Raw genomic sequence first — 27,462 nt, 5'->3', positions numbered from 1 at the left:
GTGTAAATAATAAATAAATAAATAAATAATTAAGAAAGGGTCTCTGAGATGGTTTGGTCACGTAGAACGAATGGACGACAAAAGAATGGTAAAACAAGTAAATATGGCAAAAATAAACGGCAACGTGAGACGAGGACGACCAAAGAAGACGTGGCATGATCAGATAAACCAAAATCTTAAGTCTGGTCATGTCAAAAGCAGGCAGAACCGAAAGGCATGTATGGCAATATGTATGAATGTGGAAGAAGCTTTTTTTTATTTTTAATATGTGAGTTGCATTATTCTTTCACCTTGCTTGTAATGTACAAAGCATGTGGAAGAAGCTAGGAATGTATGCCAGGATAAAAGTGTGTGGCGGTCCATTCTCTCTGCCTACCCCTACGGGGAAATGGCGTGATGGTAGTAGTAGTAGTAATAGTAGCCATCATCAACATTCTTTTTGAAATAAGGATTTTTGAGGGAATTTCGAGGAAGTGTGTGAAATTTTAGAGTTTAGATAACTCAGGTTTTGTGACAGTTAGTTAATAAATATGATTGCTGGCTATTCAGCTTTTAATTGTGATGACAGTGGCATTCTTACATTGAAATTCATAAATTTTGACCAAGAACTATTTGGAAAATCACTCTTCAATGACGTCGGAAAAAATTGTGAATTTGTATACAAATATTAGGACACACTTTATAAATACAGGTAAACGTCGTTTTACGCCGGGGTTCGGTTCCGAGAGACACTGGCGTCAAATGAACCCAAATATAATGGATATAAGTTTAGGTTCGGTGGCAAAACTCTAAGAACAATCTAAATGTTTTTTTAATACATATTTATATATATATATTTCCTCTGTACGTGTGATGTCACCGTACTCCTTCTAAACGGCTTAACCAATTTACATGCGGTTTTCAGAGAAATATAGATCTTTGCTTTGCGCGTGTTCGTAGATATTAAATTCTTTAATCGAATTTGTAAAGAAGTTAGGAGCATGAATGTTTTATTCATCAATCTACCAGGGTTACATTCGAGGAGAATGCATTTGCAAAAAAATGGAAAGATGTTGTTTTTGTGTGTATATAAAAGTTTGTTTTTGAATGTTAATTTCAATCAGATTATTTCCTTAAATTCCTTATAATTTCTACTCGTTTATTTCTTTTTATTGGATTTTTGGTAACACTAAAATAATATAAAATTCAACACATTTTTTAAAATCGTATTCTTACATAAGTACACCCCTTTGTTGGTGAAACGACCGGAGTTTGACGTTTGCAAAAATAATGCTATATTTGAAAAAATATTTATTTTATGTTGTGGAATTCAACCATAAACAGGTCCCCACCCTTATTTAATATTGGAATATTAACTATTTTTAGTTTTGGGATTTGATCACAGGCAAGTACCTAAGTACCTACTTATCAATAAAAAGTATTTTTCCAAGGCAAGCCAACGTTTGGGTAGGACAACGTCTGTCGGGTCAGCTAGTATTCTGTATATTCAAAATAAATTATAGTTGTATTTAATAAATACAGTTTAAATTCGTTTAAAAAATAAATAATATCTTGATATAAATAATGAATTTTTATAATAAATACTAACCAACCAATTTCTCGGTAGTAAATTCAATTCTCATACTTTTTTGAAAGAAGCATCCAATTTCATTTGCTTTGATAGCAGCAGTTTCCTTTCTTGCAGAATCACAGCAGAAACTACAAATATTAGAATATTTTTTCAATTTTAATAATAATAAATTAAAAAATATAATCACACCTTTTTATTTTTCTTAAAAACAAAACGCAAATAAATTTAAGAAATAATTTCACATACACAATAGGCTGCTTGCGTACACGGTAGTAGAATAAAACAACGCGTAAAAGTGTGTCTGCAATTAGAATCGCGCCGCCTACTGTGGTTTGGTGTCGGCCGAACCGGGGAATCCCACGCCACGCCGGCACAAACCGGCGCAAAACGACGTTCACCTGTATTGTTATTTCTGCTTATTGCCTATTTAGAATTTAATTTTAATTAAGATTAAATTTTTATCATTGCAGAGAACAAGTCATGGGATTATTTAACAAATGATCTAAAACAACGGGCGTTCCCGCCGCGATTTCCAGCGAGGGCTCCACTTCCGCGTCATCTTTCAAAATGGCGGCAGAGAAGCCATTTTTTAAAATGGCTTCCGCACAGACGTCACTTTTGGCCCTTTCTTCGTCTTCAGCGCGGTTTTCCTCGCATTTTCCCGGAACCTCTTCGGTCGTTTTGTCGGTTTCAACGTCGTACGGAATCTCGATGGACACTTGTCGCTCGGGAGTTGTCGCGCAGGTTTCGTTCTCATAGTAAAGGATGTCGGACGTGAGGTTTGTGGACGACGAGTGGTCGTACGACATTTCTTCGATGTCACAGTCGTAGAGGTTCAACGACATTTCGGATGTGTCGCTTTCTCCATCCCCGCAGTCGAAATAATGGCACTAAAAAGGAAAAAAAGCATGTTAAAAATATTATGTTTTTTTAAAAAAAAAAAATTTATATTTTATTTATTGGGGATATCAACAGTCATACATGTAACAAAAATATAACAAATAAAATATACAGAGAATAAAACCAATGACAGATATCCAGAGAAATACATTAAATACACATACAATACATACTAGTGTGTTTGTGTGAGTGTAAGTGAGTGAGTGGGTGGGTGAATGGGTGTTATATTGGAATGAGGGTGGACATGTGTGTAAATATTGCACAGGTGTCAAGTGTCGAAAATATAAATATATATTAAATATTAAGAATAGAGATAAAATATAATAAAATGAGATAAAATAAGACTTAAATAAAAATTAAAAAAACGTATAAGTTGAGAGTTCTGGGCATAGTTCGTACGAGCTGCTGGCACATGAAATAGAGAGCTTGGCGTGTGACAGGTACGGTAGCCGGGGGCAATTAATGATAACTCCGACATAAGAGCTGGACTATCAAGGCGGTCCACTAAGTATGTCATGAAGCACCCCCATGTCTAACAATAGACGGCGATCTTCTAAATGTTACAAAAAAAGTTATTCTAATTAACTAATTATAAATTTAATCATAACAATATATTTAATCTTCATATAGTTAATCTATGTAATGACTCCCTTAAAATGCTTGGTTTTGTTCTTAGAAATGCCAAGATCTTTTCTAACACTCAGATTATGAGGACATTGTATAATTCCTTGGTGAATGTTACACTTTGTGTTAGGTGGCCACTTAAACCAGCCAATGACAGGTCATAAGCCCTGTAGATGCCTAGACTTCTATAATACTCTCTAAAATTTTCTTCATCTCTGTTGTAAATATGTTCTTCTGAATTCATTTAAAATTGAAGAAATTGGAAATGAATAGGCGAACAGTTTTAAGGCTTTTTCCTTTGTGACTTCTTGCTATACACCTTTTGGCAGACATTGCTCCAAGGTGTCATGTTTTTAATATCTTCCAGCATCTTCATCTTGACAACATTTCGGATGCTTTTAAATAGATTCAATTATCAGGGAAAATAGCAATATATTTTACATGAACAAAATACTTGGACCCTTGTTCGATATTTACATATAAAGTTTCAGAATTAAGGCCCCTTTGGCCAAGTTTAGATTCGAAAATTCTGTAAAATTTTATCGGGTTTCCACAAGTTTCGAACTCGGGTATGAAGTCAGAAGCACCTTTATTTCTCCCAATGATGAAATTATTTATTAGGGGATTACTTCTGCGTAAGTTCCTCCAACAAGCGAAACGTAGTGGAGGGAAATATGTTTTAGATATAATTATGATATGCGAACGAATTGAACGATAAATATATCGAGGAAAAATCGATAAACCAGGGGCGTATTTGAGGGAATTGGTTTACTCAAACTTTATTTTTGATAAAACATTTAAGTTTGTAAGTGAAAATCATTGATGGAAGTTCATTGTAATTTATTGTATAAATAAAACACGAGCGATACTTTAATCCACAAATCTGGAATATCCAGTGACCGGTTTCATCGCTTTCGCGACATCTTCGAGACTGGTATCTTTATTAAAGAGTTAAATGTATTTATACAAAACAGAGGTAAGAGGTCGACCAAGAAAGACGTGATATGATCAGATAAACTTAAATCTTAAGTCTGGTCATGTCAAAAGCAGGCAAAACCGAAAGGTATGTATGACAAGATGTATGGATGTGGAAGAAGCTAGGAATGTATTTCAGGATAGACGTGTGTGGTAGTCATTCCTTTTTCAATTCAATTTAATTCCAATATTTGAGTTTGTCCAAATGTTCGTAGAAAAAAGACTGGATTTTACCCCCTCGGGAGTCATTAAGATTAACAAATTACAACAGGGATGGAGAATACCTCAAATAAGGGAATATGGTAGTCTAGGCATTTACCCTTATTTAAGGTATTCTCCATCCCTGTTGTAATTTGTTAATCTTAATGACTCCCGAGGGGGTGAAATCCACTCTTTTGTCTACGAACATTTGGACAAACTCAAATATTGTAATGAAACCAACTGGTCCAAGAAGAAGTTTAAAAATTGAAAAATTGTTTTCTGGCGTTGCCTAGTATGTGAAATAATTCAGTCAGATGAATCTTTTCGCAACAATAAAGGTTTCAGCTCTTTAACTTCACTAAAATCAACAAATGGAAGAATTGAAGAAATTTGGATGTTCAAACATAGGCAAAATGGTGAATGTTACACTGTGTGTAAAGTGGCCACTTAAACCAGCCAATGACAGGTCATAAGCCTTGTAAATGCCTCGACTTCCATATTCCCGTATTTAAGGTATTCTGCATCCCTGTAGTAATTTGTTAATCAATTTAATTCATTTATTTAAAAAATAACGTGTACATAACTAATTAAAATTTAAGGCGTACATATTTTAACAAGAAAAAAAATACATTAAAGAGACTTTTGTCAAAGTATTAGGAGAATCCTGCTCCGGGAAACCCCTTCGGATACATGGAACAGATCAACGTCCAGAGCGGTGTTCTTCAGCATAGCTTTCTGCCCCCTCCTACAGGTAAATGCCGTGATGGTAGTAGTATTAGTAGTTATTACTGTAGTCATTTCTCATTTATTTATTTATAAATTTATTGCAAAAAAAATAAAATAAAATAATAATAATATACATACTTAATAACAGGGAATCTATAAAAACCAATTAATGTAAAATGAAAACGGAGTGTTCTCTGTTTATGATAGTCTCCATCTAACATGGCACAGCCTGTTCTAAGATGGAGATTTTCTATCTTTAGAGCATAAGTAAGCGTTTACATTCCTTAGCCAACAAATTTACTTGTGAAATAGACATTTTTAATACGACAATTATCAATTTTAAAACGTTCTTAAATGCACTGTTTGAAACAAATTATTAATGTCGTAATAAAACTTTCTTTTTCATACAATTCTTTCTCTGTTTTGATGTGTATTATTATTATCTTATCTCTTTCTGATATTAATTTATCAAATATTTTTGTGTACCGTATATTATATTATTTTCACATATATACTTACTGTTAACTAATTTTCATTATTTGTTTTTAACAATAATTTGTTGATACCATTTTTTTTTATACTTATAAGTATATGAAAATGTATTTATTTTTTGTTTGAATTCTTTACAAGTTATTTACAATTTGCTTTTTAATTCAATTACTTTTATTATATCCATATAAAATTATTTTTTTCTTTTTTACTATGTAAAGTTTCACTTATTTTGCATGGCAGTATGCTTCTTATTGTTTCTAAATGTATACAAAAAAGCATTGTTTATCTTTTAAATTTTTACGCACTATGTTTGTACTTCACTGTATATTTTTTGTAAATGCCCCTTGGGCGTATTGTAAAATTAAATAAATAAATAAGTAGTCCTATACTAATAAAACAATAACATAAAAAAGAAAAACTAAAACTACTTAATTATAAATGCCTAGCTAATCAAATGTAAGAAATTAAAAATAATTATTATACAAATATAAAGTATTTATATGTGCCAAGAATACATGTTACTTAAACATAAATAATATGGTATAATATATAATAAAACAAATATAAAGCAATGAAATACATAAAAATATAAATTTAAATAATATGTGTACCAATTATATAAAGTACTACGTTTTTTGAATTACATATATTTTATATACATAAATAGGTAAGATAATCTAGCGTAGTTTGCCAGGATAGGCGTGTGTTGGTCCATCATCTACCTACCCCTACAAATAAATGGCGCGATGGTTGTAGTAGAAAAAAAATTAAACGTGAACAAAATTAATGCCTATAAATTTTATGCCTCTTCATCAAAATTGTAGTTTCCAGAAATAAAATTAAAAGAGGTTTTTAACCGATTTTCTATGGAAAGTCTGCCTCTGGTGAATCAATTCAATAAAAATTTTCTGCTTACGCAGAACGCGAGGATATTTTAGTACATTACGATAAATATTTGATAAATGAATGAAATAATCAGCCCTTAGAATTCCCGAAACGCGTATATATTTTTATAATAAAATAGAGGCGACGCGCGACGTACTCAAAAATTGCGAAGGTAAAAAAATAGATTTGGTTTCGCTAATGTTGCTTGAATTTCTCATATAAAAAATCTTTTAATTTTTCGGCGGTAAGCGGTAATTTTTTTTATGGGTAAGCTTCAAAAAATGATCAAAATTTTCTACAGACGCACGAGTAATATCATCATTATCATCCACATATCTGCGCCTAGATGTGCACAGGACACTGCATTGGTAAACAAAATGCATTATAGTTCGTGTTTACAATATATAACTTTTGAATTCTTTGAATTTTGAATTCTCTATCCTTATATAGGTGTGAAGGTTTTCACGGTCACTCTTTTCAATTCGTTTCTTTTTTGGATGATATCGTGTGTATTAGATTTGATTCGACGTTTCGGCTACCATTGCAGGAGCCATCTTCAGGATAAACTGAGTGGACTGAGTGCCATCTTCAAGGTAAACACACGTGGTATCACCCAAAAAAGAAACACATCTCTATCCTTACCTCTGTTTTGTATAAATACATTGAACTCCTTAATAAAGATACCAGTCTCGAAGATGTCGCAAAAGCGATGAAACCTGCCGATTATCCTCCGCGATGGCCGGATTTAATAACCTCGAACTTCTTTTTGTGAGAATATAGAGCTTGTAACTGGGAGGGTGGATCATCGGTAGCAGAGCGATGGGAGACCTCAATACCTATCGATTTAACTCCCATGTATGTTCCGCGATATTCAGCCGTTTAAAAGTTATTTGAATTTTTAAGTAATGTTAGTAATATCCGATTTTATCCTGGATGTCCCAAGTGTAGAAAAACATAGGTTGTAGAAAAAAATTAGCGCCTTTAAAATTTTTTTTGTGAAGATTATTTTTTATTTGGCATTAAATAGAATAACAACTTAAAATTGTATTGTAGGTTAAAAGGCCTACTTTTCTACTATTCAGAAAAAAAATATGATCGTAGGCTTGATAGTTTTGGTACACTTGGAACATCCAGCCTAAAATCAGATATTCATAATTAAAAAAATTAAAATCCGAATAACTTTCAAACGAATGAATATCGCGGAACATACATTGGGGTTAAATCGATAGGCATTGAGGTCCCCCGTTGCTTTGTCACCGACGATTCACCCTCCCAGTTACAGGCTGTATAAAGAAAGAGGTGTATGTCAACAAACCTGAAACACTTGAGCAACAAGCTTGCAGAGGCGGACATTAAGGTGACATTAATAAGCATTTAACCATTTCTTATCATTTTCCATAAATTTATACAAAAATAAAGTAGTAAACCCTCCCGGCAAATACCTTGTACGTCATGTTTCAACTTTTTATGAAGAGAAAGATCGAGGGATGTAAAAGGGTCGGAAGAAAACAGCCTTCCTGGCTTCGAAATATCCGATAGTGAACCAGGATTAAAGCTGTGGAGGAGCTGTTTTGCACTGCTCAGAACAAGTAAGCTTTCGTCCAAGTGATCGTCACTATTGGACAAACCCAAAATGACACGTGAAGAGGATGAAGATTGTAAGCTCATTGAAAAACAAATCTCACACCAGTATTTTCATTGCGTATCATTTAATAATTATGACCTTTACAATAAAACAAAATCTTCCAACGAATCTTATCCCAAAAAGTCGAAATAAGTATTTAGGAGTCAAATAAATCAAAATTACCTGGCATTCTAAACATCTGCATGAGTCTGTCAACTCACACGGAAATCCAAGAGCTAGCGACGCTTCTCTATACAACTCCTCACTAGACTTTCTTCTTCTCCATCTTGTCATATCAACCACTTTCCCAGTAGCCCAGCCTCCAAGGAACCCGCTCACAATCCTTCTCAATATATCACACTTCTCATCAGAAAACCGTCTCTCCTTTACCAAATTTCGCCCAGAATTACTCAACTTATTATCGTATATATCGTCCATCTTTTTTACTTCTTCTTCAAATGATTTTGCTCGTTCAATCTGAGAAATTTTATTAACATCTACTGGATTTCTAACAACTGTTCTTCGTTTAATATCAGTTTCAGTTTCTGATGCTGTTTTTTCTATTTTATCTCTTTTAAAATCATTTTCACTACTAATGTTTAAAACATCGTCATGTTTTCAAAACAATCTCTTTTTTCTACAGCATCTCCAAAAAAACTTTCGATTTTATTCGTACCACCTTTTCTTTTATCTTCAATCACTTCACATATTTTTAAATCTTCATCTCTTTCAGTTGTTTTAAAATTTTCAGCTGTTTTTCTGTGAGAATCTTCACTATCAAATCTCACAGCGTCTTTTTTATCTTTTCGTTTACTCTCTGTGTTAATTTTAAAATATGTGTCTTTACTAATTATTGCTCCGGATTGAAAATTACTTGTATAATTATATTTATTTGGCGTGTTGTAATTCATTGATGGTGAATAGATATAAGACTTATTGCACTTATGGTCCATTAAAGTATCCGGGTTTAGAAGGAATTTTGTGGTTTCAGTATTTGTTATCCTATTTGAGCAAAACGTTTTTTGGTTCATTGATTTGGCCTTCTTTTCTGGTGATACATTTTGGTTGACAACGGCTCTTCCTGCAGGAGAGTTGAATATGTTTACTACTCCAATGTCCTGGAACAATAAAAAACTTTTATTTAGAAAACATATTATTCATTAAAATTTTGAAAAAGGTTTGAAACATTAAGAAAATAATCGAGTGGTACAGGCGAAGATGGTATCAAAAATATTGATATTCTAATTCAAACAAAAAAAATCCATAGTTAACGCGTTTGCCTACCATCCAAAAGGTCTCAGGTTTGATTCCCGACATGGTTAACATAAAATATTTCACTTAAAATTATGGTAAGTACAAATTTTCGAAGTTTTTCTTTCATTGTTTAAAAAGGAAATAAATATTTGTCGTATTTAAGTTGTTGATTTGGGATGAGTTTTTAATTTTAAAAGTGCAATATTTAGTTTTCAACTTAATTTTGGCGTTTTCATAGTCTTTGCGCCATGGTCATGGCCAATGGTCAGCGCATTTTCCTACCATGCAAGAGGTCTCGGGTTCGGTTCCCAACATGTTTGATACGAAATATTGTTTCAAAGTCTAATACCTTTGTGGGATTTCTTATTTATTATTTTTACTACTAATATGTATTTCATTATAATGTATTAAATTGCTGTGTAATTATGATTTATTTTTTTAAATACTCTGTTCGACCTTTTATGTATATTGTAAATAAAACAAAAAGAAAATCGAAAAGGGTGTTTTTACAGTAGAATATTTTCATAGTCCCTAGACTGGTACCTGAAGCGTAAGACTAACCGTCTTATCTTCATGTAACCAAAAAATGATCAAGATGCGCTGCGATTGGCGTACCAATGAAAAGGGAATAATGACGATAGTTGGATAATTTATTGAGCGCCATTTTAGCGAAAATCATCTCAAGGGCACTGTACAATAAATAAATATGAACGGTGATGGTGATTAGAAATAAATAACTATTATTTTCCTTTAAACATGATTACTATAAAACAATATTATCGAACCCTGCAATTTTGATATATTAGTTTATATTTCACACCTTAGATTTCATAAGAATTATTATTCAAATCTTCCCGCAAATGACCAACAGCGCCACTTACGACAATTTCTATAACTAAAAATCAGTCATACCAAAACAAAATAACTTAATTTCCAGAACAGTAAACTTAACAAATACCTCTTCAAGGACATTAGGATCCTCAAGCCATTTTGGGGACAGTTCCGGGACAGCCTCGATAGGAGAAAGACGTTCTCTCCTACTGCCCGTGAGCTCCGCGGGCCCCCGAAACCATACTGGCGGGACCGCGTTAAACGATAACATCGCGTCATCTCTATTCTTCAACGTGCGTTGTAAAGTAACGAAGTTTGATACCGCGTCGTGTATCACGAGTCGAGCATAGCCTTTTCTAACTAGAGCACCGGCGGAAGATGTAGCCGTATTCCGCGCCCACTTGATCGCACGGCGACGCACGGGCCGCGTTGGTCAGCATCTTTCGTAATCCGCCCCATCCGTGTCCCCAAGGGCTCCTCGGCAAACTCTGGCTTCATCACGGGGTTTCTAGCACCTTATGGGCTGTTTCCCCTTGTCCGCGCGACGCGTGGCCATCATACCCGTCCATCGCACGTTATCGGACCCATCCGGGGCCCGGTAGGCGTATCAGCAACCCCAATAGCTCCTGGGGGACCACGTTGAGCTCCAGGAAGGGATATTTTCCGAACCAGCCACTTCTCACCTGTTGCAGTCTCGATAACATCTCTTGCAACCCACGTGCTTAGCACGAGACCGCTCTCCAGCTTCCCTGCGACCAGGCGAGGTCGCCTTGGTCATCAGGATTCCTCGGGCATCATATCACGGTGAGATCGTTCCATAATTTCGAGCTAGCTTAAACCCTTCTAGATCCGAGATACGCGTGTATGTGGTACCCCCTTCATTTCCTTCCCCCCTCACATGTAATCAACAGAGAGAATTGTAGAACCGTATTTATGTTATTTTACAATATTAAATCGATAAATCAAATGTGATGGTTTTTGAAAGAAATGAAAGTATGACTAAATGTGAAATCACTGTGAATGGAGTTATACTAAAACAACTAGAGGAATTTGTGTATCTGGGAAGTCTGTTCACTAGGGATGGAATGACTGAGAAAGATATTGAAAGGAGGGTGAGTACCGGGAACAGAGTGAACGGTGCACTTAAATCGACCTTGGCAAATAAATGCTTGTCACAAGAGGCAAAATTGGCAGTTCACAACGGAGTCCTGGTCCCATCCCTGATGTATGGGAGCGATGTATGGACTTGGAAAAACAGGGATGAAAGTAAGCTGAATGCTGTCGAAATGCGATCTCTCAGGCGAATGTGTGGTAAAACTATGTACGATAGATGCACAAATGTTGAGATCCGTACATTATGTAAGGCTGAGACAAGCATTATCGACAAAATCAAGAAAGGAGCTCTGCGCTGGTTTGGACATGTAGAACGAATGGACAGCGAGAGAACGGCTAAGAATATTTACAATGCGAATGTTGATGGATGCAGAAATAGAGGAAGACCGAGAAAGACATGGCATGACCAAATCCAACAAATACTTTAAGATGGACATGTCAAAAGTCGGAATAATCGGCGCGCGTGCATGAGAAGATGTATGAATGTAGAGAAAGCGAGATCTGTATGCAAAGATAGAGTGTTGTGGCGTTCTATCCTCTCTGCCTACCCTTACGGGGAAACGGCGTGATGGTTTGTTTGTTTGTTTGTTACAATATTAAATTGGCTCACGAGCCTTGAACATCAAAGTTGTTTTTACTTATTGTGGTTCCTTGTGGCTTCGTGAGTTGATGAAGGAAGGTTCAGAGTCATCGAACCCTTACGTTATTTCCCGAGACGGAATCTCATATTCTCCACTGACTGGCCGGGCAAGAGGTAATTACTGAATCTCCGTCTTAGGGTAGAAAGTAATATATCTCTTTCATTACCTAGATTACATGAATTTCCCCCCACGTAACAGTATATATATTAGAAGTAAACTATAAGCACCTGCTGACGAACTGCATTTTAAGCAGTTCAGTAGGGCTTAATAATTTGTATTTTTATTTTTGTTTATTTTTTATAAATAAATCAAACTTAAAAAAAAGGGTTTGAACTGTCAGTAGGGTCGCGGTGAGTCACATCTTGCTGGAGGATGCGATTCTATGAAATGCTGCAAACGCCCAGTTGCATTCCATCGGCAGCACTACTGACTAGTCCAACTCGTTAGCGTCCACGTCGCGAACCCTGGGCAATGGGATCACACTCATAGCAGTGTGATCACAGCAGATAACGAGAGGATGGAAGGCGAGGTTTTGGTGCCTGAAAACCAAAACCAACCAGCGAAGGGAAGGGGTAACAACAGAAAAATCCACCAGAGAAGGCCACGGGAAACCACTCTGGTCATCTTTTCCCGGGAATCAGTACTTCGAACACAACTTTGTGACTACAAATTGATTGTAGATCACTTTGATGATCCGGAATATAAAAAAAGAGTTTCCCACACTCACAACACTAGATCAAAAACTAAGGGCTCCATGTTTGTTTCCAGAATTACAAATTACTTCGGAGAGCGAACATTAAATTGCGTTGTTTGAAGATTGTTCAATGATCTCCCAAAGCATCATTAACATGACAGATCTTCAAATTAAAAAAAAAGATGTGAAGAAATATCTTCTAGATAAACTTATAATTAGAAATCAAACACTGATTTGAGTCTACTGAACACTTTATTTTATTTTTACAAATATAAACATTATAAACTTCTACATAATATTTCAATCATGTTTTAAAATTAAAATGAACATCAACCTGTTATAATATAATTGATATTTTTTCGACAACAATTATCTAAATTTATAAAACTATAAGGCTTCATTAATCATCTCACAATACATACTTGTATGTCAATAAATACTTACTTTGTTATATTTTCCCCGAAATTCAAATATAAATACCTAAATTCCCCATTACCTATTAAACACTTAGCCTCACCCTTAACCATTGGTTTTTCCCTCAATTATGATTAATGTACATGCTATAGTTCATAAGATTATTTTTATTTTCTACTTAAGTACCTTGAATTATATAACTATATAAGGACATTCAATCCAAATAATCTTCACATTCGTTTGAAAATGCCCTAATAAGGCGAAACAATTGTCACGAAGTTTTTATTTTTTAGTATTTGTAAAAATAAAATAAAGTGTTCAGTAGACTCAAATCAGTGTTTGATTTCTAATTATAAGTTTAAATATGGAGTTCTACAAAATAAACACCAAATCAATCAATATCTTCTAGATACTTTATAGTGCCTGTTTATAAATAAATTTGTAAAATATAAATAAAATAAATGTAATATAAACCTGTTATAATTTTTTTTTTAAATGTGTCTCACTGAAAAGTCTTTAGACTTAGTGGGTAACAAATTCTTATATGTATTTTTTAAAATTAAATAAAACTGAATACATCAATGGGCAGTCGTCGTGGCTGCGAAAAGTAAAAGTAGCGCAGGACAGATACATATACTTTCGCTGTAGTCATCGCCAACAACCCAGCAAGGCACTAGAAGAAGAAGAAGAAATAAGAATTTAAATAAAACGGTAAGCTGTGCATAATCGCCTATTTAGACGATTCGCCCCTGTTATGTAGGTTAGTAAGCTGTACCCACCACACTGACGCGACCGAAATTAGGATGCTAGAGTGTATTAAATCCGTCTTACTTCTCAGGATCCGGGATCCAGGATCAAAGACTTGACATAGGATTATTGAGGGATAAGCCATGACCCCGCTGGAGGCAACTAAGTCATTTACGGAGCTGGCTTTCGCTACTAATTCTGTACTTTTTAAAGGTCCTATTCGAATCTACCAATTTTAAATGCTTACTTTACTGGGTAGCGGTTTATTTTTTATTCTATATTATACAAACTACAAAACGAACAAACTATCACGCCGTTTCCCCGTAAGGGTAAGATTGCAACATCACCATATCTTTTTTTTATTATTATGAATAAAATATACAGAAGAATTCCTGTATCTGGGAAGCATGTTTTCAACAGATAGAAGAGTAGAAAAAAATTTGAAATAAGAGTGAATGCGAGCAACAAAATGAACGGAGCCCTAAGCACAGTAATTTCCAATAAAAATTTGTCAATCGAAGCTAAACTGGCATTGCACAACGGAGTTTTAGTCCCGACACTTATGTATGGAAGTGAAACATGGAACTGGTAGAGAAAGGATGAAAGCCGAGTGAACGCGGTTGAAATGCGATCTCTTAGACGAATGTACGGGAATTTTTTATTTATTTATTTACTTGGCACTTTATATACATATATACAATATATATATACATATAAGGGCGGGCATATTGCCTTAAGGCAATGTCTTCCTACCTACCCAAACCGTTCAGTTTGAGAAAATTATAAATACATGGACATATTGAATCTTACAGTTTTATACAAAAATTTTAATTATGGAAGGCATATTCCCTTATTTAAGGTTCTCCGTCCTTGTTGTAATTTGTTAATCTTAATGACTCCCGAGGGGATGAAATCCAGTCTTTTGTCTACAAACATTTGGACAAACTCAAATATCGTAATGAAACCAACTGGTCCAAGAAGATGTGTGAAAATTAAAAAAAATGTTTTCAGGCGTTGCCTAGTATGTGAAATAATTCAGTCAGATGAATCTCTTCACAACAATAAAGGTTTCAGCTCTTTAACTTCACTTAAATCAACAAATGGAAGAATTGAACAAATATGGATGTTCAAACATAGGCAAAATGGTGAATGTTACACAGTGTGTAAAGTGGCCACTAAAACCAGCCAATGACAGGTCACAAGCCCTGTAAATGCCTAGACTTCCATATTCCCTTATTTAATGTATTCTTCATCCCTGTAGTAATTTGTTAATATTTTTGAATTGCGACACTTATGGATACGTACAGATCTCGTTTCCTCTACATTCATACATCTTCTCATGCGTGCGCGCCGATTATTCCGACTTTTAACTTCTAAGCTTCGCAAAAAACGAAACGAAAGAAACCGCTCAATTCTAAGTTTTGAGAATAGGTGTGTGGTGGTTCGACTTTGTAAGGAATGAAGTAATAAGAGAACGGACGCAGCAAACTCCGGTGACAACTGTCATCAAGCGGAGGCGATACAGTTGGCTTAGCCATGTGCTGCGGATGCCTCCTGAGAGCCTTAACCACGCTTGCCTACTTTACAAGGCATTAGGTTCTCGACGTCCTGGACGTCCATTGCTGACTGTTCGTCGACAGTTCATGTCCGAACTACGGGACGCGAACCTGACTTTGTAGGATGCACAGGAGCTGGCAGCCGATAGAGACGCTTGGAAGATCTTTGTGGACACCATTTGCTCCAACTAGAGAGCGGACATGGAATAATAATAATAATATAATCAAATAAAATTATATGTGTAACGTAAAAGTAAACACAATATCTTGTCGAACAAAAAATTTCCTTTTGAAAAACGTATCATTTATATATTTTTAAATAAAAGACGAACATATCTTAGGTAAATAGGTGCGAAGGTTTTCACGGTCACTGTTATCAATATTATGTATCTTTTTTGGGTGATACCATGTGTGTTGGATTTGATCCGACGTTTCGGCTACCATTGCAGGAGCCATCTTCAGGGAAAACTGTGTGTTATGTACTAGTAATTTGTACCGTGTCACAGTCAGCAGTAGGCACATTTCTAGTTTTGTAGGAAAGAATAATTATGTTTATGTACTAGTAATTTGTACTGTGTCGCAGCCGGCAGTAGGCACATTTCTATTCGTTTTTGTCATATGTAGTGCTGGAAACCATGTTGAATTTAATTTAATATCTTAGGTAGGTCAGTTGAATCTAATCTCCTGGAATTCGCAAATTTTATTACTGATTCATTTTGCAAAAAATCTCAAGTCGACGCCATATACACAGATTTTTAAAAGGCATTCGATAAAATTAACTACAACATCTTGCTTCAAAAACTGGAATGTTCTGGAATTCATGGCGATCTTTTAAGATGATTGAATTTTTACGCAACAAATAGATCCTAGGCAGTGGCTATAAACGGTGTCCTTTCTAATTTTAAATAATGCAGCTCTGGTGTTCCGCAGGGTTCCTATTTAGGTCCCATTTTATTTTCTCTCTATATTAACCCTTGTGTGGCTGTGATGTCACACTAGTCGACAAAGGACACAAGACTTGATATATTTCTCTTATTTTAAAAAAAGGTGAATTCATATTTTTTGTAATCCTCAAATGATAATTTTCACACTCGATTTGGAAAGTAACATTTGTATAACTATGCTAAATGTTAATACAAAAAATATTTATCCTTGCAACGCGAAGAATGAATGTCTGCTAATTCAGCAACACATCTATACAGATACCTTATACAAGGGAGAGCACGAAGATATAAGTCATATCAAGCAAGACAGAGACGCTGTTCTGCGGCAGGTGTCGTCTTAAACAGATTTAGTCATCAGTCGGTTGATGACAATGATAAGGGACGCACGCGCGTAACATGAGCTTCGTATTTGTGATTTTTAATTTATTTTACTATAACAGGGCTAAATTATATTTTTTTTCCATGAATTATGGAAAAGGAATTATTAAGCAGTATGTCTCCATGTTTTTATTTTTTTTCAAATGTCTGAACTTTAGAATATACCGTCTTTTACTAGTGGTAACACGATGTTACATCACCGTGCGCAAAGGGATTATTTACCACAGTCTTTTAAGAGTTAATGATATAAATCAGTGCTTTAAATTTTCTCAGTTTCTCCTTTTTGCCGATGATGCCAAGATCTTTGCCAATGTCAACGATATATCTCACTGTGTAAATATCCAAAAAGATCTTGATCGTCTATTTGATTACTGTAATGAAAATTAATTTTCAATTGATTGTACATTAATACCGCAAAATGTTGTTCAATGACATTTACTAAAAGTACATTTTTTTACGCACACCTATACGATCAAAGATAATTCCATATCGCGGTGTAGCAAGATAAGAGACTAAGGAGTTGTTCTTGATAGTAGATTGCTGTTTGGGTCTCACATAAATTCTATTGTTGAAAAAGCTTACCAAATGCTGGGCTTCATTTTAAAAATTTCCAAACCTCTTAAAAATCCAAATACATTAAAAACTAAATACAACACTTTTGTACGCAGTAATTTGGAGTTTGCATCCGTTGTGTGGAGCCCACAGTACATAACAAACATGGAAAGGATTGAAAATGTTCAACGAAAATTTTTTAAATACTTAGATTATAAAAACAATAAAACGCTTAGTTCTTACAGCCAATCTGCCAAACAAAATGGATTTTATACCCTTGAAAATAGACGCACTATATCTGAATTATGCTACTTACATAAATTATTAAATAATAAAGGAGACTCTTTTAACCTACTCTACAAATAAGTATTTATTCCAACTGCCAGTCTGTAGCACTAATTATGCACAACACTCTTTCCTCTATCGTTCTTGCTCTAACTATAGTGCTTTTTTTCATCAATATATATATTTTACATGCATCTTAATTTATTCAAAAATAAATTAAGACTCCTTATTTCTGGCTGCGATACGATCCCACTTACTATTCAATGATGCACACACCTGAACACTTACTCTTACACTAATACACATAAACACACATCTACACTTACTCTCATACAAATACACATAAACACACCCTTTTTGTTGTAACACAATTTAATAATAATTCCAAGTCCATAAATATAATAAATGTGGAACATACCAATTAAATTGTAATGATTGCGATTCAATCTACATTGGAAAAACTAAAAGAATCTTTAATATTAGAGTAAAAGAACACTTACGATGCTTAAATGATAATAATTTTTCTTAATTCGAAAATCATCTGATAGAAAATAATCCTAACTTCAATAAAGACACTGGATTAAAAGTACTTCATGCTGAAAATAAAATATTAAAATTAGACAACCAAGGGCCGGTTGCATCGACAAAAGTTAAGTTAAAGTCAGGGCTAAAGTCAATTAAAAGTTACTTTTATGTCAAAATGCGTTGCATCAAAAAAAGTTAACTAAATATTAACAAAAAAGTTACTTTTATTTGACCGGCCGCCAGGGGACCGTTAAATCGATCTGTGAAAAGTTGCACAAAATGTCAATTTTATCTGATTTTTCGTTTTCCGATGACGAATTTATCATCGAGTATATTCTAAACCGAAAAAAAACTGTTCAAACCACGAACGGACCATTTTTGTGGGGAGTGTCTGACTTTATCGCAATATTTCGAATGTCAAAAAAGTGAAGAACTATTAATTATTTGAATTTTTAATCGTTAATTATTTTTCAAAACACGGGACTTGATCATCAGCGGGCGTGGTGTAAAATATATCTAAATCATCACTGTATTGAAATGCTGTTTATTTATTTTTAAATAGAGCTAGATTGAGCTCAGCTAACTCTTTCTGGGCATTTAAGGCCGCCATAGTTGCCCGAAAATGTCATTTTTTTGCTCTACTTCTAGAGTAAAAAGTTCTTCATTTTGTTTTAGCTTTTGCTCTTTCAATTTTTTATCTATTTCAAAAAGGACGATGTCCCTTTTGTTCTTTTCTTCTCCGACTGCGCAGCGTTGCTTCGCCCTTTCGCACACACTGAAAATTGGAACGAAATTTAAACGTTTGTGCCCAAAGACGCGTCGCGGGGCATGTGTAGTGGTCGGCCTCCGTGGTGTAGTGGTCAAGACACTTGACTCGCGCACGGAAGGTTCCGGGTTCGATTCCCGGTGAGAACACAAAAAAATAAAATGTGATTTTTCTCAAGCCTGGTTATTCTGTAATGTAATTCACCACTGTAATTGGGCCTCCTGGCCTGTTGTGGTGCAAAAAAAATAAATTGAAAAAAAATGAAAAGTGTATTGCTACATGTAAATAAACAAGTACGTGCTTGCGCAAAAATCCCAACAATTTTTAGGGTGGAACTTGAACCTTTACAGTGGCAACATTCTTAACTTTAACTTAACCAAAATAAAGTTGATGCAACGGAATTTTTGAGTTACCAGATTTTGAGCCTTAACTAAGTTTAAATATTTAACTTTAAACTAAATTTATACCAACTTTGATGCGACCGGCCCTTAGAAATCTTAGAAATTAAAAAAGCGATTCATAATAAGAAAACAATAATTAATAACCAAATAAACAATATTTCTTTTAGTCCTCTCCTGGCTTACTTCAAAAATAATGATATCAAATTACCACCCGTGTAAGAAAAAACCAATTGATTTATTGTGTCCACGTGTAGTATTTAGTGAACATGATAGAAATAAAATAAAAAGGAATCAATTCATTAGTTACGTAAACCTTGACAAAGAAGCTGGTTTGCTTTGAAACCGGTCGGTGAAAAATAAAAATTAGTGGTTAAAAACAAAGTTGTTTTGTTTATTTTATTATGTATGAATCTTATTTAGAAACTTTGCTGATCTGTCTTTAAACTGTTTTTTTTATATTTTTTTTAAATTCAAATCTTAAAGTAAGGCACACATATCATATATAATGTTATGTGTGTTCTAATAATAACATTGCCAATATATTTAATTTATAAATTGTTTATCACATATGTCTTGACCATTATTTTAAATTTTGATATGTTTTTTTCTTCATAAATATTTTTTTCCATTTCGTAATACTTTTTAATTGCTTTAAATAAAATTGAATTTTGTGACTTTGCCTTTTTCCTAAATGGAAGTCTAATTTTGTTCTTTTCTCTAGTATTGTGATCGTGTTCATGCTGGTTACGATCAATTTTTTTCCAAAATTCTGTTTTTTTATTAGAGTTTATAATTTGATGAACAAATATCATTGTATTGTAAAATATTCTTTGTTTATATGTTAATAATTTCATTTCATTTACCATCGACTTTACCCTCGTGTATCTGTTTTTTTTTCAAAATGATTCTAAAGGCTTTATTTTGTAATACAGTTAGTTTATCTATGTTTTCTTTGTTTGATAAAAATAAAATGCTACTACAGTAGTTAACGTGTGGTTCAATAATTGCTTTGTAAATAGTTTTGCAGGAGTCCTTATCAATAAATCTTCTGATCCTTCCCAAAATTGATATTTTTTTTGCAATCTTATTTATTACCATCTTAGCGTTTTGGTGAAATGTAAGTTTTGAATCCAACATTACACCTAAATATTTAATTTATTTATTTAATTTTTAATGTTATTATATCATTGTTGACTGTTTGTTTTATTAAAATAAATAAATAAATATTTTATGTTAACGCCTAATACGTAAATTGACATTTCAAAATCACCTAATTAGCTAATTCACTTAACGATGTGTGTGTAAGAAAATGATGTTGGTAATATTAATATGAGTTATATAAAGTCAATATTCATTGGGGGTAGACCGCAATAGACACTTTAAATATTTATTGAAATTAATTAGTTTTCATAATTTAAGGGTGTTTGCATGGGACGAATTATGAAATGGGATAATTTAATATTTAGCAAGTGAAAATATTAGCAGGGTCTAGGGAATATTTATTTTAATTTAATATAGAATAATTTAAAGAATGTATGATGTATGCCTGGAGAGCGAATTGGCGATGAACGAAAGTAAGTCAAAAGTGATGGTATTTGAAAGGGGGAGTGAGATTACTGACTGCATAATAAATGTAAACAACGAATGTCTCGAGCAAGTAGAAGAATTTGTGTATCTAGGAAGCATGTTTTCAAGAGATGGAAGAGTAGAAAAAGATGTTGAAAGAAGAGCAACGAGGATTTGCAGCAAATAGTCTCTAGAATGTATGATGTATGCCTGGAGAGCGAATTGGCGATGAACGAAAGTAAGTCAAAAGTGATGGTATTTGAAAGGGGGAGTGAGATTACTGACTGCATAATAAATGTAAACAACAAATGTCTTGAACAAGTAGACGAAATTATGTATCTGGGAAGCATGTTTTTAAGAGATGGAAGAGTGGACAAGACGTGAATGCGGGCAACAAAATGAACGGAGCACTAAGCACAGTAATTTCTGATAAAAATATGTCAATCGAAGCTAAACTGGCAGTGCACAACGGAGTTTTAGTCCCAACACTTATGTATGGAAGTGAAACATGGAACTGGCAGAGGAAGGATGAAAGCCGAGTGAACGCGGTTGAAACGCGATCTCTTAGACGAATGTGTGGGAAATCAATGTATGACAGGGTTACGAATGTTGAAATCAGGCGAGAGTGTAAATCTGAGACAAGTATAATTGATAAGATTAAGAAAGGGTCTCTGAGATGGTTTGGTCACGTAGAACGAATGAACGACGAGAGAATGGTAAAACAAGTATATATGGCAAAAATGAACGGCAACGTTAGACGAGGACGACCAAGGAAGACGTGGCATGATCAGATAAACCAAAATCTTAAGTCTGGTCATGTCAAAAGCAGACAGAACCGAAGGGCATGTATGACAAGATGTATGAATGTGGAAGAGGCTAGGATTGTATTGTGGACTGACTGCTTTCTGCATAACTACGTTCAATTGGTCCACCTAATTCATGCGTTTACTAATGATAGCCCCAAAGTAGATATATATTTATTTGTAATTGATTCGTTGCATTTGTTCGCTCATTGCCGCGCTACGGTCAAGGTTGTATTTTCAGTTTTAGGTGTTTATTTTTGTTCAGAAAAAAAATTAGTACTACTACTACTACCATCACGCCATTTCCCCGTAGGGGTAGGCAGAGAGAATGGACCGCCACACACGTCTATCCTGGCATACAATCCTAGCCTCTTCCACATTCATACATCTTGTCAAACATGCCCTTTGGTTGTGTCTGCTTTTCACATGACCAGACTTAAGATTTTGGTTTATCTGATCATGCCACGTCTTCCTTGGAAAATTAGAATACTTTGAAAAGTGTGTACTGTAGTTTTTTTGCATATTTTATTTCTTCTTCCAGTAAAAAAAAACACTAATTTGGTAATTTGATAGTACATATTTTTTTGTTTTTCCACGTCTCAATAATTTCTCTAAACTTCATAATTTTATTTTATTTATTATGTGTAATATACAGCTACTAATTTTAAATTAAATTTAATACAGTTTTTTTTCTAGCAAAATCTTCCATCTTTTTTTAATTATTTTTATTTTTCAGACACTACATACACGATTTTCAGACAAGATATTTTTTTTAACATACAATAGTTTATCGAAGTAAAAAAAGTTTGTGGTGGTGTATAATAATGTTATGAATAAATTTCAACTAAAAAAACAAAGACATAGATTACGAATATTATGTATCTTTTTTGGGTAATACCGTGTATGTTGGATTTGATCCGACGTTTCGGCTACCATTGCAGGAGCCATCTTCAGGGAAAACTGTGTGTTTCATAAAGAAATGTATGTGTTTAAGTACTAGTAATTTGTACCGTGTCACAGTCAGCAGTAGGCACATTTCTAGTTTTGTAGGAAAGAATAATTATGTTTATGTACTAGTAATTTGTACTGTGTCGCAGCCGGCAGTAGGCACATATCTATTCGTTTTTGTCATATGTAGTGCTGGGAACCATGTTGAATTTAATTTAAGCCCGTCGTCATTGTTTATATTATCTGGATGTCTGTGTATTTCAATTGCCTCTTTTATTATTCGTGCACTATAATTACTAGGTTCATGTAGAATTTTTGGTTCAAAGGCGAAAAAATGTCCTGTGTCTATAAAGTGTTCCGCTATTGTGAAAACTAGAAATGTGGCTACTGCTGACTGTGACACGGTACAAATTACTAGTACATAAACACATACATTTCTTTATGAAACACACAGTTTTCCCTGAAGATGGCTCCTGCAATGGTAGCCGAAACGTCGGATCAAATCCAACATACACGGTATTACCCAAAAAAGATACATAATATTGATAACAGTGACCGTGAAAACCTTCGCACATATATTACGCTTTAAAGACATTCTGTTTGGTAAGCTCATTACCTTTCAAAAATTTTTTTTGATAGGATATCATTGACATATTATTATTATGTATCACATAGGACATGTTGCGTTTGCAGTGGCCGTTTTTAACATTATTCATTTTTTTTAAATTGGCCAGTGCTCAGTGTTGACATTTCGATCATAATGGAAATATCTGCTGAATGTCATTGTGATATTTTTAATAAGCTTATGTACAAATACTGAATCAAAATAGTACAGAATAAAATTATATGAATCGCGTGGTTAATAATAACATTAACATTATCGTAAAAAACTATCGTACCTGTAAAAATAAAGATTGAGGCAAAAGACAATCAAATATTATTTGATTATGTTAACGTTTTGCCAATTAACAAAGTGTCAGTATAAGATAGTGACAGATCATTTCTTCGATTGCAGTTTTAAATCCAAAGTAACCCACCAGATCGTGACCCGACAAGTATCGGCACAGCAGCTGACGGTGCCACGACAGAAGAACTACTATGGAGATAGAACAATGGGGAGTGTAGTACCAAAACTGTATAATTTAATACCAGCTGAAAATCGTGAGGAAAAAACCTAAATTCATTAAAAAAATAGTCAAAAAATATTAAAAACAGCCAGTGAAACTTAAGTGTGCATATAAATATATTTTATAAAATTATGTACTTACTTATATTTTTTTTAAAAAGCAATGTAACCCGCAGACAAGCTTCGCCTTTGCGGGAACAAAAATACAATTATGTATGTTACTGATTTGTTAAAATGAATAAAACTTTAAAAAAATAAATATGTATATTACAACAGAGATGAAGAACATTTTCGAAAAGGTAATATGGAAGTCTAGGCGTTTACAGGGATAATGACCTGTGTGAAGATGAAAGATTTGAACGAATATAGATGTTCAAATATGGGGTGAAATGGTGAATGTTACACAGTGTGTAAAGTGGCGACTTAAACCAGCCAATGACAGGTCATAAACCCTGTAGATGCCTAGAATTTTATATTACCTTCTCGAAAATGATCTTCGTCTCTGTTGTAATATGTTAATTTTAACAGCTCCCCAGGGAGTTAAATCCAGTTCTTGTCTACAAAAATTTGGACAAACTCAAAATATTGTTGGTAATAATATTGTTGTTTCAGTTTATTATTACAGAACCACAAAAAAAATAGTCGTATATAATTATATTACTTACATATTATGTAGGTACAAATTAATGATATTTTTTTGTAGTTTACCTATCAAATAAATCACGGCTCGCTACTGGTGTACGTCAGCATTTTTGGCTAATTTCATGTCATCCTCTTGCATGTTTCCTAATGCAATTGCGCGTACAATTTTCATCAAGTATTTTATATCAAACTGTTTTTTTTTTCCGTAGTTGGATATGTTGTATGTTCAAACAAACAAACCATTACGCCGTTTCCTCGCAGGGGTAGGCAGAGATGATAGAACGCCATATCACTCTATCTTTGCATACATACCTCGCTTCCTCTACACGCCGATTATTCCTACTGTCGACATGACCATCTTCAAGTATTTAATGTACTTGATCGTGCCATGTCTTTCTCGGCCTTACTCGTTTTCTGCATCCATAAACATTCGCATCGTAGATCCTTTTAGCCGTTCTTTCGTTGTCCATTCGCTCTACATGTCCGAACCAACGCAGCGCCCCTTTCTTGATTCTGTCGATAATGCATATCTCATATCTCAGCCTTACACAGTTCACGGATCTCGACATTTGTAACCTATCATACATCGTTTTACTACACATTCGCCTGAGGGATCTCATTTCGAAAACATTTAACCTACTTTCATGATCATTTTTTCAATTCCATACTTTGCTCCCATACATAAGAGTTGGCAATAACTCCATTGTGACCCGCTAGTTTTGCCTCCTGCGATTAACATTTATTTGACAAGGTTGATTTAAGTGCACCGTTCACCCTGTTCCCGGCACTCACCCTCCTTTCCATCCCTAGTAAACATACTTTCCAGATACACAGATTCTCTATCTCCGTTCTCACTGATCTCACATTTAGTTATATTTTCTTCCCTTTTAAAAACCATCACTTTCGATTTATCAACATATTGAATGTTAGTTTAAATATTTATTAATTATATTTATTTGCTTTACAGAAATATGCAGTCAACAATGATTAAATTACATAACAAAGATTTTGGGTATAACATAATTCGTGCTCTGAATTATTAATAAGTAATTATAACAATTATTTTAGAAGCCGTGTCAAAAACTCATAATTAATTTTTATGGAGACAGTCGGATCCAGCGCAGCGTCTCTAAATATTACCAAAGTTTGATTGAATTTCAGTGGAAATTTAATTACTTCAAAGTGATTAAAATGCTTTTAGAGAGTAATTTAACTTGTTTTATCTGGAATTATAAAAGGTTTCTTAAAAAATGCCTGAAACAAGTGCAGTGAGTATGACAAATATTTTTATCTAAGTTCTTGCATTTATTTCCCAAAGGATTTTTAAAAAATCAATGTGCATTAGAAATTATTTAGTCATTTATGTTTGAATAATTGTATATGGCGCAATTTTTGTGAAAATCACCTCAAAGACGCTGTACAATAAATAAATAACCCAGCACGTCTTGCAGCTACATAGCTCATGGACGGATGGGATTCTAGTTCCTTGTCTCCAATTATAATATATTACAATTATGATATACAGGGGCTATATTACAGCACGTTTTGCAGCTACAGAGCGCATGGACAGAAAGAAATCCAGCCCCTATTTACATTTTTAAAATATTTTATTTGACAATGTTTAAGTTATATTTTAAAAAACGAAGTCTTGCAGCTACGGTTGAAATTCTAGACCCCATTTACTACATTTAAATATTTGATAGTTGATAACATTTACAAAATATCCTTATATATATAATTACTCTGTACGTGTGATGTCACCAGACACCCCCTAAACGGCTTAACCGATTTACGTGCGGTTTTCAGAGAAATATAGATCTTTGCGCTGTGCGTGATCATAGATATTAAAATCTATAATCGATTGTGTAAAAAGGAAGTTAGGAGCATTAATGTTTTATTCATCGATCTACCAGGGTTGCATTCGAGGAATGCATTTACTAAAAAATGGAAAGAAGTTAGTTTTTTGCGATTAAAAAAGTTTGTTTTTGAATGTTTACAAAGAGCATTTGTTTTTTGTGGATTTCAATCAGAGTCTATCCTTAAATTCCTTAAAATTTCAACCCATTTATTTCTTTTTATTGAATTTTTGGTTACACTAAAATAACATTAAATTCAATACATTTCCAAAAATCATATTCCTAAATAAGTACACCCCTCTGTTGGTTAGAAGACCGGAGTTTGACGTTTGCAAAAAGAATGCCATATTTAAAAAATATTTTCTTCATGTTTTGGAATACAACCATAAACAAGTACCTAGGTACCTACTTAAATTCAATAAGTAAATATTATCAATTTTTAGTTTTGGAATTTAATCACAAACAAGTACCTAGGTACCTACTTATCAATGAAAAGTCTTTTGCCAACGTTCGGGCAGGACAACGTCTGTCGGGTCAGCTAGTGATTTATATAATATACTAGCTGACCCGACAGACGTTGTCCTGCCCGAACGTTGGCAAAAGACTTTTCATTGATAAGTAGGTACCTAGGTATTGATTGATTTGGTGTTTATTTTGTAGAACTCCATATTTAAACTTATAATTAGAAATCAAACACTGATTTGAGTCTACTGAACACTTTATTTTATTTTTACAAATATAAAAATAAAAAGTTCGTGACAATTGTTTCGCCTTATTAGGGCATTTTCAAACGAATGTGAAGATTATTTGGATTGAATGTCCTTATATAGTTATATAATTCAAGGTACTAAAGTAGAAAATAAAAATAATCTTATGAACTATAACATGTACATTAATCATAATTGAGGGAAAAACCAATGGTTAAGGGTGAGGCTAATACCCGCAAACCGAAACCGTCCGTTACACCTTTGCTGTTAAACTAATTTAACTAAAAACTTAACTAAAAAACTCGAAAGCTTTTGCTCCATGGAATAGAGCTTAAGGGATTTCTCTAGTGAATTATTACTCTTAGAAATTAACTCTTTGATTAAAATGAACTCTTAAATAAACGACATTACAAGCAAGTCAATATTTTCAATTACGTTACCTCAAAAAGCTACTAACATAATGTCTTCTAATGTGTAATGAATGGTGAATAAATTTCCCAATAATTACTTTTAAAACTATTTGAGTTAAGGATTCGAGTTATTTTTTGTTCCCCTAAAGTTGACCCTTTTGTAGGGAACGCCAGACCAATAGTGACCCTTTACGCAAATATTTGAATAACCGTAGCAGAGTTATTAGGAACGCTGCGAGGAGCGACATTACTCAAAAATAAATTTATAATTAGAAATCAAACACCGATTTGTGTCTACTGAACACT

The 27,462-nt window shown here is 33.9% G+C and overlaps 1 protein-coding gene across 1 annotated transcript in view; it reads right to left on the bottom strand.

The window, feature by feature from the left end:
* Positions 1–1,762: 1,762 nt before the first annotated feature.
* The window catches only part of LOC148274868 (uncharacterized), a 52,829-nt gene continuing 27,129 nt past the window's right edge, over positions 1,763–27,462 (bottom strand). Inside the window, exons 2-4 of the mRNA XM_088236504.1 lie at positions 8,604–9,115; positions 8,181–8,568; positions 1,763–2,460 (exon numbers count right to left, since the gene is read on the bottom strand). Of these exons, the coding sequence (XP_088092630.1) occupies positions 2,032–2,460; positions 8,181–8,568; positions 8,604–9,115 (1,329 nt within the window). The 3' untranslated portion in view covers positions 1,763–2,031. The remainder of the gene's footprint in view (positions 2,461–8,180; positions 8,569–8,603; positions 9,116–27,462) is intronic.

This window comes from Micrasema longulum, unplaced genomic scaffold, assembly GCF_059751315.1.
Source record: "Micrasema longulum isolate JH-2025_06_02 unplaced genomic scaffold, ASM5975131v1 h1tg001563l, whole genome shotgun sequence".
NCBI lineage: Eukaryota > Metazoa > Arthropoda > Insecta > Trichoptera > Brachycentridae > Micrasema > Micrasema longulum.
The sequence above is the reverse complement of the archived record's forward strand: the minus strand, read 5'-3'. Positions and strand labels throughout refer to the sequence as shown.